General features: G+C 41.0%; 1 protein-coding gene across 3 annotated transcripts; it reads right to left on the minus strand.

The window, feature by feature from the left end:
- Positions 1-4,247: 4,247 nt before the first annotated feature.
- Positions 4,248-12,725, minus strand: LOC114557040 (uncharacterized). Of its 3 annotated transcripts, XM_028580285.1 has the most exons (7): positions 12,476-12,725; positions 11,456-11,692; positions 10,573-10,925; positions 10,374-10,449; positions 8,033-8,111; positions 7,477-7,660; positions 4,248-7,347 (listed from the first exon to the last, which is right to left on the minus strand). In XM_028580285.1, the coding sequence occupies exons 2-7, from the start codon at positions 11,490-11,492 to the stop codon at positions 6,739-6,741; spliced, it is 1,338 nt and encodes a 445-aa protein (XP_028436086.1). In that variant the 5' UTR covers positions 11,493-11,692; positions 12,476-12,725; the 3' UTR covers positions 4,248-6,738. The 3 variants fall into 3 exon arrangements, with proteins under 3 accessions (XP_028436086.1, XP_028436088.1, XP_028436089.1); XM_028580287.1 differs by lacking the exon at positions 11,456-11,692; XM_028580288.1 differs by lacking the exons at positions 11,456-11,692; positions 12,476-12,725 and adding an exon at positions 11,145-11,434.
- Positions 12,726-13,933: the final 1,208 nt, after the last annotated feature.

Raw genomic sequence — 13,933 nt, forward strand, 5'->3', positions numbered from 1 at the left:
CCCATGCCAAACTGGAGGACTGCAAAGCTCAATCTGGTTATTCACATAAATCTGACTGGAGTGTTAGAAATTTGTGAAGAACTTCCATCACAATTTTGCAAGGCCAAGGTGACGTCTAAGCTGAAACAATTAGTTCATTAATTGTTTAGTCAATCAACCAAAGATTAATCAACAACTGTTTTGATAATAGATGAATTGTAATTTTAAAGTAATATTTAAGCAAAAAAAGGAAAGAACAGTTTCCAACTGGATTAAGGACTGTTGATTGGACAAAACAAGACATTTAAAGACGTTGCCATGTGCTCTGGGAACTTGTTATGGGCATTTTTTGCTATTTGCTGACATTCTATAGACCACACGATTATTTGATTAGCCAAGAAAAGAAATGGTAGATTAATGAATAATGAAAGTAATTGTTAGTTGTAGCCTTAGTGGCGTCTTCATATCCAGAAAATATGCAATTTATGATGATAGAAAATGAAAAAAATCTCACAAATCCTCAAAATTAAAAAGCTGGAACCAGAAAATGCTATTGCTATTTGCTAAATAAATGGTTTAAATGATTATCAAATGCTATCGGTTAATTTTCTGTTGATCAACAAATCAGTTAATGACTGATTTCAGCACTGTATGAGACAGTAAGGGCAAGATTAATAAATAAAGCTGGTCTGTCAGTCGGGTAATGCTCGCTCCAATTTTGACCTTAAACAATCAGGTTAAATATTTACAAGATATTTAAAAGAGTAATGGCTTAATCTGGTTGTAATCAAATGATTAGCGGGCCAGTAAACAACACATCCACACACATTTATTGATTCACCCAACTACCTCCACCATCACCACAACCATAAACACCCGTCAGCACCCCACATGTCCCCCCCCTCCCCTCTTGCCAACTCTGTTATGTAATGACACCTCAGCACATAATATAACAATACCTCAGATATTTCTAAACAAGTACACACACAAAACAAAACACACTATCACACGTGTGCACACACACGCACGCACGCACACGCACACACACACACGCTCTTACCCACACTGGCAAACAGTGACTTCCACTTGTCTCTGCAGCTAAAACAAGCATCATGAGGGTGGTGGTGAGAGCTGTATGAATTCATCTATTATATTACTGGAATGCCAGGCATTTAGTATGCAGTTATTTCAAGTCCAATATCGGCAAAGCACTAATTGTTGAGTCTCACACACACACACACACACACACACACACACACACACACACACACAAGTGTTTCATTGACTGAACCATTTCTTCCTCAACACACTAAATCACGACATGATGTCAGATGAGTGTAGATGTTCATTATTGCCACGCTATGAATAGTACATAAGTGAATATTCTATGACTTTCATTGAAGATATTCCCTATGTTCCTTCACACAGTTTTTTGATTCATCAAGTGTGTAGTTATGGTATATTTCATCACGCTGACCCAGTTTTATTTTATTATATCTGACAGGGGCTGTAAATCATCTTGGAAGATATAATCTCAGGGGACTTTACACACATGGGCTGCTAGGACCTCAGTGTGTGAATCAGTGTGAGTGCACATGCTTGTACTAAATCCCAAGTCCTCTACTGTAAGCTTTTATCTCTCCCTTTTTTCATTCATGACCCCCTACTGTTTGCCAAGTCTGCCTTCTTTATGCACCTTTCTTTTTTCTGTCATCTGTATATTCTATTCTCTATCTGGTGTTTCCCTTTTACTCACTGTACCTGAATAATTCAGCAATCATGTAAGAGGGCGTCATCACAAGCAAGCTCCCGTGAACACATTCAGGCCAAAGAAACTGATGAGGATGTTATTTGCCTGTAGCTCGGCTGTGCCCCAAATATCACACACAATGTCACGAGATACACGTGCGTCCTTGAAAATGTAGTCCTGGTTGTCTTTACCGTGTCCCCTGTTGGTGGCATCACGGTGATGGGGACCACAGATGGGGGGCAGATCAGCGTCTTCAGCCCCACACATCAAGGCCCGTCATCGCTGTGAGCTCCAGCAAGGCAGATATGACTTCGAAGTAGCTCAGATTTCCATCACAGGGCTGGCCACGGTGCAATTTTAATGAGCATAGAGGCTGTTTTGGGAGTAGTCTGCACTAAAACCCCCGAGGACTTTGGGTGAGTAAGAGCAAGTGTGTGAGCGTGATCCTACCATTTCATTGCATTTGTGTGAACCCGAGTGATTTTAGTTGTAATGTCACAGTGTGGCTTCCCCTCATGTGAGTTTTACTGGAGTTCAGTGGGTGTATTGTTAGGAAGGGTATTTCAGAATAAGCGAATAAGCACCTCATTGTGTCATTCCCTTCATTATGCACATAGAACATGCAGCAGAACTGGACAGACACACTAAAATCTTGAACTCGTAAAACCAATAACAGGACTTGGAACTACAGTTAAAACCTATACAGCAAGGGATAAAAGGGGCAGTAAGTTCATTATGTGCAATCCTATTGATGATCGCACACACACTCAGCTAATCCAAACCATGCTGGTTGGATACTCAAAGAAGAGAAAAGTACTGAGCACATTTACGATGCAATAACAATCACTGTTTTAAAATAAATAAATAAATAAGACTATTTTTTGAACAAAACTGTAAGAGGTAAAATGAAAAACACATAAACGCAAAACAAATGGGTGGAACTAAAAAAAGACAAAACAAATGTCCTCCACGCTCCCCAAAACTGAGTGAGGTCATGTCTTCTCCCTGTGCCCTCCACACATCCTCTTCCTGTCTTTTTCCTCTTGCCCCTTGTTTCCATCCTCCAGAGTAGGAAGGGGGGAGTAGGAAGGGGGGCTGGAGGGCAAGGGCTTCTCTGCTAAAAACTGCATGGATACAAGGGGGGGCCGAGAGGGAGGGAGGCAGAAGGGAGGGAGGGCGGTCTCTGTTGTTGTAACATAGCACAGTGTGTCAGAAACAGGCCCATCACAAAATCACCCAGTCAGTGTGTCAGAGCGGGTGGAGGGGAGTGGCGCACGCGTGTATTTTTACGACTCTGGGTATGTGTGTGTGTGTGTGTGTGTGTGTGTGTGTGTGTGTGTGTGTGTGTGTGTGTGTGTGTGTGTGTGCAGCATGGCTGATTTCATCCTGTCTGAGCAGAGAGAAATCAAACCACACCCTCTTAAAATGTGCCACCCTCGTGCCCATGTGCATGCTGTATCCATGGATTGGACTGGAGTGGGGAGAAAATGGTGAATGTTTCACCATTTGTAATTCAGGAATTTGAGTCAAATTACATTTAATATTTGATTTCATAAATGAAATCAGAGCTGAAACTTACATTTATTTTTATTATCGAGTAATCTGCCAGTTATTTTCTCATTTAGTCTATAAAAAGTCAGATATAGTAAATATTTTCCATCACAATTTCCAGAGACCAAATGTTTTATCTCCCCATGAATCCAAAATCCAAATACATTCATTCATTATATAAAAGTGAAAAAGCAGCATATCCTCACATTAGTGAATCTGGAACCATTGAATTTTTTTGAGTTTTTGCTTGAAAACAATTACTTGATTATGAAAATAGTTGCAGATTATGCAGTTATGAATTTATCAATATTTTACAATTAACTGCCCACCATGTGTGTGTTTGAGCTGTCAGCAATTTGTTTGTTTTTTAATCGATCATGTTGCAGAAATATAATAACCACCTTCTGAGTTTTGTATAGAAAATCAAGCTTGGCAACACAGACGTTGTATGGACTGTAACAGGAGCTTGATAAGTGATCGGTGAGGTTAACTTTTAAATCTCACCATTTGATTTTTCTGGGTGCAGAGATCAGACTTGAGCCCGTTTTAACTGTTCTGTTACTGTAGCAGGAATGCACTGCAGACACAACCATGCCAGGCTCTTCTCTACTACCTGTAGGAGAATAAAATAAACAACACACATATAAGCTGCGGTTGTGTTTTCGCTGTGTAGAAGCAGCTGGTTGGAGGATCAGCCAGCCCCCCCACTACTGCCAGTCAGATTACTGAAGCTGTAGTCTCACCCCCCCGCCTCCCCTTTCTCTCTCTCTCTCTCTCTCACACACACACACACACATCAAAATGTACAGTCTATCTGCACCCCATTGAGACACACATCTGTTTAGTGAGAGCTGCTTTCCAAAACACGAGTCTTACTCACATATTATATGACAAACATATAATGCCAATTTTTGTACACATTTAACTGTATCAAAGTTAACAAAAACAAGCACCAAATTACAGACAGTTCAGCTTTTAAAAATTTGTCATTTATTAAAAGATTTTTTCCCTGTTCATCGTTATTGAAAAAGTAGCCAGAACAGTAATATCATGTAAAGATGGGGTGAGAGAAAGACAGCGTTTACTTTAGATAGAAAAGATACTAACAGGATTGAAGGAGAGAGGGCAAGGGCAGACGAATGCAGCAGAGTGGGGGAGGGGAAGGGGAGGGGAGGGGAGGAGGGAACTACAGTCAGCTTTTACAGTTTAAGAAGAAAAAAGGCAGCTAAAATAAACAAGACATATTATTTGTGACCAATCAGCAGTGGTTGCTGTAGTAGAAAACATACATGAAAATAGGACATTAACAATGAAAAATAAGTGCAATTGGTTTCTGTCATACCACAACCGTAAACAGGAGTGGGGTGGAGCACAGCCCCAGCCTCTGATCGAGAGTCAGCGTCTGGCACGCCATACCATCACATTTTAAGATGGGGTAAGATGGTCTGACTCTGTGTCTGTGACTGTCTGAGGGTTGTACACTCTTACTCCACAAACATAGAGGCTGCCAGTGGCTCTGTGTTCACATATGGTGCTTTTTTGGAGGAGGAGACAGGTATGTGAATATCCCTCCTCTCTATTTATGTAAATAGTGTATGAATCACTCATACCAATTTTAAAAATATTTTAGTCTTAATATTTACAATACTTTCTTAATATAAGTATATCCAATCACACCACTTAAACCCCTCCTAGATTTAGAAGAATATTGTGAGTAGATTTCTCCTATCAAACATCTAAATTAGAACAGGAATCAGAATAACAATAGCAGCAGTAGAGGGTGGTGCAAATAAAGATTTCCTCCCTTAGATGTATATTTAGTTTTGTTCAAGTTTTCAAGAGCACCAGCTACTGTGGTGCAGTTCAGGCTTTCCTCTGTTGATCACAACCAACAGAAAAGCTACCAAAGGAAGGCGACACTTGAATACGTAGCCACTGTTGTTGGTGTGTGTAATAGTTGAAGGTGTAGGCAGTTTACGTAACTGTAGATGTCTGAATACTAGTGCTGGATGCTGTTTTTTTTTAAGCAGTAGATAGATAGTTGATGATACTGTTGGTTTGGATGCTGTGTGTATTAACTGTAGAAGCAAGATGAAAATGACTACATGTGGGCTTTCATGATTGAATGTGCACTGCTTTTGTGAAATACAAGCAAACAATCAAAACGCAGTATAAATGCACTTAAAGCCCCAAATGCTTTTCTGAACACATCCTATTTGGTAAAAAGGCACAGTAGTCCAAAGTCCAATCATACATTTCACTTCCTTTGTTTGTTTTTTTTCTCCTCATGATAGCAATAAAAAAAAAAAAAAAAACAACAGTCACCATCATATTCCCAATACCCTCAAAAGAATTGTAAGCCAAACTATGCAAGTGCACAGCAGGCAATATTCATCTGCCCAATAAATAAATATAAACAATAAATAAATGCAGTGTCCAATCAACACATGAATAAATTAACCGTGGGATTCAAGAGTCATAGGTCTTTGAGTGGTCCTTGTCTTTTTCCTCCTGGCCGGTCAGTTTGCAGCCGAGGACCAGGCAGAGACATCTGATCCGCGGTTGACAAGAAAAGTTTACTTCTGATTGCAATGATGTCATACCTCTCGATGCCAAGTGCCCAAACAGTTCTTGGATTGCATTCGTAATTTTATTAACATAACTTTTTCCAGTCTCCGATGACTCTTAACACACCACACGTACAGTATAATGCTGCGTTCTGTACACTGTATTTCTCACATCTCTAGCTACAAGATTATTAATGACTTCAATGTCACTTTTCCTCTTCAAGCCAGATGCCTCAATTCTATCTACAAGCGAATGTAACGTCAAACGTGTCTCCTGCTGTAAGACCTCATCAAATTCAGCTCACACTGCGTTACTCACTCTTGATTGAAGTTACCTCATCACAACAAACCTGGGACGCGTTCATTCTAAATATTGACATCAGCTTTTCAAATTTCGGATCAAGTTTGTCCCTCAAGTTAGATGTCTGCCTAAACAGTCATCTCTGAATATAGTGATTGCTTTCATGCTGAGAAGAATCTATTATTTGCTGCACAAAATTCTTCAAAATCTCTCCGATCGATCGTTACTCAACAAGCTGTAAATAGCTTTCCGGGTTAGGTGTTCTTTCTCATCCCCCCTCAACCACAACTGCTTTTGTGCCCGTTTAGATTATTATGTTATTCTGATTATCAACTCTAGTAGATTTGATTCACTTAAACACATTATGTCCTGCTGTTTGAAATATCGGTTGCAATTGTGGTTTTCATGAGGGGTTATGTATGATCCATCATTTCTCTTTTTTTAAAATCACATACAATTCTTTCCTCCCCTTCCTTCCTTTAATGCATCTATAATCACAGGCCTTCAGCCTCTTCCTCACACCGCAGCATTTAGCCCGGTGGTGTAACAAAGCAAGGCTGCCGGCTCTTTGCTTGACGTTGTTCAATGCATCAGGTCTCCAAGGGAGTGGGGCATACCTCGGGTAAAGGCGTAAGCGTGACTTGAGGAGAGTGACTTTCACCCGGACATGTCTCTGTGGTCTCACCCTGTTGTCCAGCAATTGGCTGGCTTTGGCACCCGATTGGCTTCTTCAGATTCTTGGGGTGCTTGTAAGGTGTGGTAGAAGAGATGGAGCTGTCTTGCATAGCTGGACTGCCCCTCCTGCTGGGTGGGAGGATGACAGTGACTGGCTGGTTTTCATTGTTGTCTGCCACTGTTGTGCCCTTATGTGGTGGACAAGCCTTTCGTGGGGACAGGATGGGGGCAACGTGAACCCATGTCAGGCTCGGCTCAGAGCTCTGACCGGTTTGGTATTTTGATTGCTTGCCTAGTTCCTCGCTGCCACTGTCCTTTCCCTTTGTGTCCTCATTTAGCTGGCTGTTACCAGCAACATCTGATGAATTTTGGTTTGCATCAGGCTCCAATGATGGAGGAAGAGGGCTGTCCCTTTCATCACAATCTTGCTTCCCCTTCTTGTCTTTCACACTGATACGAGGGCACTTGAGAAGCACAGGGGAAGGCGTGGGGGAGTCGATACTTGTCCAGCTGAGTCTGCGCTTCTAGAAAATGAGCAAGAGAGTAGTTTGCAAGTGAATATAGAATTCAATTTGTGGTGGTGTTTGTGTGTGAGGGGTGTTTGTGTGTGCACAATTAGGCTCTTGCACACACAGGAATGCCATTGCTCTCACCTTGACGGGAATGTGTAACTGATCCCTGTGCTTGTGCGGCGGGGTGGAGCTGGAAGTGTCTTGGATTGAGTGAGCAGGGGATGCGGCCACGCTGGAGGCGGCAGAGACAGGCTGAGGGTGGATCTGAGGAAACCAAAGCTTCAGCATCATCTCCACCTGGAGCAGAGTGTTCAGGTACTTCTCCCTACAAAACATAAGACACGTTCAAAAAGACAATATAAATATAAAGTGAGGAACAGATGGCCATGCAACAACACATCTGGACGACTATCGTCCTGCATATAGATCTAGATACATTTTCTTCTGAAGTTTGGTATTTTCTGCACTGCCGGTGAATGCTGTAACTCTACCTACCCCAAGGACTGTTCAATAAAACAAGGTTCAGGCGATGAGACTTAAAATAGAAAGAGTACCTTACTGGTCCTTTCTTGTTACTACAATAACTACAATTTAATAATCACTTACATAGGCAATGATAAGGCATACGCAAGATAAGAACGAGTAAGAGACAGAAACACTGAGGCTGGATGGTGGGACAATGTGAACAACATCTTACCCGCTGTTGGGTCTCTGTAAAACACCCACGATCCTCTGGATCCGATCCATGGCGACGCTCTGCTGGAAGCTACTCAAACCTGACGATCAAAAACAAAATTCGCCAGTCAACATTTGCACTGTTAAGACTTCACAGTCACGAAAAACGCATGTCCACGTAGACATGCACGCACACCACTTTCACTTGTGATATCATTACATTACACCTCATTTAGCTGACGCTTTTATCCAAAGCAACATACAATTGCCACACACACACACACACACACACACACACACACACACACACACACACACACACACACACACACACACACACACACACACACACACACACACACACACACACACACACACACACACACACACACACACACACACACACACACACACACACCTCTCAAGCAACTAGGGGTTAAGCACCTTGGTCAGGGACACATTGGTTGATGTATCACAGTGGGAATCAGACCCAGGTCTCCCACACCAAAGGCATATGTCATATCCACTGCGCCATCACCACCACTCAGTAAATGCTCGTGAGCTGATGAGTCACTTCACACACTCTGCACTTTGGACTATAGGCTTGTGCAAAATTCAGAATTTCAGAATTAGCCTAATTGGAATTAGTTGAATTGGAATTGGAATAACAGGAAGTGGAATTAAATTCATGGCAATTCAAAGAACACAGTCACACAACAGAAAGAATGACTCACATACATTCAGTGTTAGGAAGGTTACTTTAGAAATGTAATTGCTTACTGTTATAAGTTACCCATTATAAATGTGGTTTGGATTACTTCATTTTGATTACTTTATTAATGCAAAGCAATTTCCTTTTAATTTGATTAGTAACTAATTGAATTACACATTTTACCTCAGTAATACAACTAAATACAATTACATTAATTTTGTAATTTAATAACATAATTTCATTACACGTAACTAGTCACTCCTCAACCCTGCATACATTTTGTTCCAAAATATAGATCACTCTTTAAGAGAACAAATATTTCTATTAATTCCACAATTGCCAAGAATTGTTTTTTTGATTTACAATAAGTAATAAGTAAAAAGTGTGCTTGCATGCTTTTAAACACATATGATATCCAGTGTTGGGGGTAACTCCTTACTAAGTAATGCCATAATATAATCACATTTGGCTGTAACTGAGTAATGTAAGACATTAATGTTACTATTGGGTTGTGAGTTGAAGGTGTGTTTAAGCCCTTTATGAGATATGTGCCAGGCTCTTGTTGTGTTGCGCAACAGTAATGTTATGAGTAGAGTAATGAGTTACTATCCATAGAGAATAACAACTAAGGTAATGCATTATGTTTTTTTTTTTTAAAGTGAATAATGTGTATTACACGTTCTTGAGTAGTGACCCCAACACTGATGATATCAAATATCAGTAGCATAATACCACCAAAGAATGGTTTTCAAAATAAAAGACTGTCTGTTAACTTCCTTGTAGATGCCTTTTGAAATTTGAAGTAGCCTTTATGGAGCACTGCAGTGCTTGCATATGACTTTGTGGTTTCCAGGTGTTTGTGTTGGAATTGGTTCTTCAAAATGAACTAGTACAGATGACCTTTTAGGCCTGCTATTATTTTCCATGTCACGGTTAATACAGGTGTCAAATCTATAAACGTTTGTAATCTGAAGTTGTAGGGGACTTCTGAAACTTAAAAAGTCCAGTGTTGACCATCAAATTGTGTAGAAAAGAAACTTTCACACAAATGTCCACCTCAAGTTGTTTGGCAACCATTTTAAATACTTGGTTAAATTAAAGCATTCTGGGAAATGGAGTCATGTTCCATTATGTTCCACAAAATTACAATTACAATAAATCAATTATTATTATTATTATTTGTTCTATGACTAGAGCTTTTAACATTCATTACTGGGGGAAAACATTTACTGTTAATGTAATCTGTACAAGTAGTTCTAACTAATATAATTTATAGAATATGTAATGCAATCATATCTGACATATATTGTAAAGCGTCATTGTTAAACACTTCATTGAAATTACGTATATGAATTTCTTTGAATTTTATTGAATTGCAATTGTGCTTTCTTTAATTCAAATTCGAATTGTAATTCTAGATACTGTTTTTGACATCAATTCAAATTCAAGAATTGAATTGGAATTTAGGGGTCATTCTCAATTCAATTCTGAATTGTGCACAAGCCTGCAATACAGACTGCTGCACACAGGAACACTCTATTGAAATGGACAGAGGCCACTCAGATCATATAAACATGTTTTCAGCAACTACAACTTTAGCTGCCAGCCTGCATACATGGCAGACTGAAAGCAGTGGTGTAAGGATGCTTACCTCGATCAAAGCGGCCCCTCTTCAGTCCATTCAGCAGCTCCAGAAGGGGCCTGACAAAACCCTGTAGCTCAGCACACTGACAGAGGAAGAGAAGATAGATTACTACTGAGTTTGGGTTTGGCCTTGCTGTCTGAATCAGTCTGCTGGGATTTCCTCTGCACACATTGCTCTGTCATCCCTCTTCTCATCAGTCCCTTACCTTTTGAGCAAACAGCAGGTCTCCCTGTGATTTAGGAATCTGGCTTGTGGGATCTGTCTCGCCCAAAATGATGTGAGCTGCCTTGGTGCTGTTCTCCGACCTGTATGACTCCTCCTCTTCCTCTTTATCTGTGAAGCCGTCGCATGTCCACTGGCACCCGGGACTCTCTGACCCTCCGTCTCCATTAGTCGTAGCCCCATCCACACCATTGATGATGACAGGGGATGAGCTGTCTGTCAGGAAGACGTCTGTGTCGTCCTCTGCCTGCTCTGAGTCGCTCAACAAGAGGCTGTCACTGAAACTCAGGGAATCGAAGGAGGGCTGAGAGGAAGTGCTGCCCTGGGACTGCATTGCTGTTGGGGCAGAAGCAGAGGGTTTGAGTTATTATAACATTCAATTCAGCTAATAAAGAAAAACAAAGGCTTGGCGTAGCACTTAAAACCAGCAAGTTGTTACAATAGTGAGAGGTGAGGCAAATTGAGACAGAATCATATCAAAGAGCTGCATTCCATTTGGCATATAATACTCAGTATTTCCCTATCTCGCTACCAAAAATATATAGCCCCAATTACTCAAAATGGTGGGTAGACCAATGCCCTAGTTTAACATTGTGCAGAGTGGGACTGGGGGTAGGCAGTAGGCACACAATGGTAGTGCATGTCTGGCTCCCATTGAGGAGATTGGAGACTGGAGAGGAGAGTAAAATGTGAGGGGGATGGGAGCTTGTAGAGTAGTGAAATCAGAATAGGCAGTCTCTCTTTCTCTCCCAGTGCCTCTGGTGCTGTCTCTAGCCCCTCCTCTCTGTCTATAGCCCCTCCTCTCTGTCTCGGGCTTGCTCTCCATCCCCCCTTGGGTTTTCACACACACAGTCACACACACAAACCTCTTCCTCTACGGCTGTATTTCTGTATGCTTCTCATCTCTCTGCTGCTCTCCCTTCAGCTCATCCTGTTTGTTATGCACACAAGGCTGGTGCTCCTCTTTCTTTTCCACAGACCAGACATTTCCTCCTCCTTCTCTCTTATTCACATTTTACATTCTGTATCTTTGGCCATGTGCACCTTTCTCTCAACTGTCTTTCCATTTCTTTTCGGTATCTGTGTAATCTCTGCCTGCTGGTCTTTGATCCCACCAACACAGAGGGGGGAATTAAAAGGGGTCCGATAAATAAACAAGTACACACAGAAACACAGATTTTATCAATATGAGAAAAAAAAAGTCTGAATTTGCTCTAAGACAAAGGAGAGTGATACAGTTGTTTGCAGTGTGGCCACAATGACGAAAGGGAACAAGAACTATACTCATCGAGTCCACACAATGTTTCTCAATATCAGGAATATGGAAACATTTTCAACAAGCATGATCAGCTTTTACAACAAAATGCCATTCAAATTGTATTTGAGTCTGCTGGTGGGCTTATCTTTTGGCAAGCTGATTCCTCTTAAAACCAAATGTCACGTTGTTTACATGCATGTGCACGAGTAAACTGAAAGAAATAGTGGAACACTACAATTACATTTGTAATATTTCCACGCCCTCTGCGCTTTAGTTCATCCACAACAGGAATTTCTAACAAGGCTAAATCATTTAAAAATATCGTGAATAAACCCGGATGACATCACAACAAATACCAATTACAAGAGAAACATGTTTTATCAATGTAATGTCCTGGCAGTATAAAAGCCTTGGTAATCATTACTGCACGGTAATGTTCTATTATCAAAAATAGATGGAACAAAGCCACGTGAGAAAAGAAATAGCTTTTGGCTAGCTATATTAACAAATAGTACCGGGAGCACAAACAGGATACAGCGGGACAGGAAATTCCTTTAGGCTAGCCTACCAACTTCGGAATACCTTAGCCATAAAACAAAAGAAACGTTAAGTTGGATGAAATACTCACTTTCAGTAATGTGAGCCTAAACAGCAGCTTCCAGAAACAGTCGTTAACGGCTCTATCTCCTACTTTGATACGACTGATCCGTCAATACACACTCAGTTGCTTGAGCAGCATCGGGGCGTCCAGCATCAGCTCTCTCTCTCTCTCTCTCTCTCTCTCTCTCTCTCTCTCTCTCTCACACCCACCCACTACTGACACCGGCAGTTCATCGGTTTGTGTCTTTGCTAGCTCTTTCTCTCGGCAGTTTACGAGCGTCAACATGTGCGCAGATCCACGTGCCCACGTTTAGCGCGCATTCTATTGGCTGCCGGCCCGGCTGTGTCGCACGTTATTGGCTGACCCTTCCAGCCAGTGATTGCTTAACTAGCTGCTGATTGGACGGCGAACCGGGCACTCACGGTCCTGCCTACTCGTGTCGTGTGTCGCCCGTGTGCGTGGTGTCGGTGCAGGCCTGGGCTGCTCGGCTCTACTACAGCATACTACAGCGAGCGGGTGTAAACACACGCACGCGAAGAGCGTTTTATGCATCGGATGTACACAGTATTTATTACCCCGCCTCCTCACACTCACTACCAAAACATTAAAGCACTCGCGCACTGAACGCACCATAAAATAAATAAGGAACCATATGCACCTCAGCTCACCGATCATAGGCTACTGATTATGTTTAATTGAATATATGCATGCAGAACTAACGAACACCAGCAACGCATAGATGACTTTTCCTACTCGCTGTGGAAGACGACGAACATTTAATTAGAGGAGAAGAAGCCAGATCAGATGGATAAATAGGCTACAGTGGTGTTGGGATGTAAAATCCACTCAGGCACAATATATCACTCCTCATCTCTATCGTTCATACTAATTGATACAATATTGAGAATGACCTATGTCAAAAGAAAATATAATTTAAAGGCTGCCACTATTTTTTATAACTACGTTATTCCAATACAATTCTTAAACCCTATCTGAGATATCTTGGCTATATATAATGTAATGTCACTCTAAATGTGTGATAGTTATATTGTTTTAGTTTTGTATATTTCTTGGAGTTTTACTTCAAGAGATGTACATTTGTCTTGCATGTTAACCAAAAAACAGGCTCTGCGACTGAAATACTTAGTGTCATTACATTCCTTAACATAGCATTCTCTTACAAAAAGTGTTGTCAGTGTTCAGGTTACGGAACTGGAAAACATGGCTAAAGACAGGAGGTAAAAGGTGAAAAAATTAAATAAATAATAATAATAATAATTTATCTTTTTAGAAATGTAATATTTGATGCTATATTGTGTCATTGTGGTTGTGTTGTTATATTAAGATCACTAATACATCAACATGTAATTGATGTGAGAGTAAGGGATTTGACCATAATGCAGAGCAAAGCCATGTATAGCAGCTTCCCCCACTACTTAAGGCTACTACAGAGTGGAGCGAACTCAGTAACCCTCACGAGAAACA

This window comes from Perca flavescens, chromosome 6 (genome assembly GCF_004354835.1).
Source record: "Perca flavescens isolate YP-PL-M2 chromosome 6, PFLA_1.0, whole genome shotgun sequence".
Lineage (NCBI taxonomy): Eukaryota > Metazoa > Chordata > Actinopteri > Perciformes > Percidae > Perca > Perca flavescens.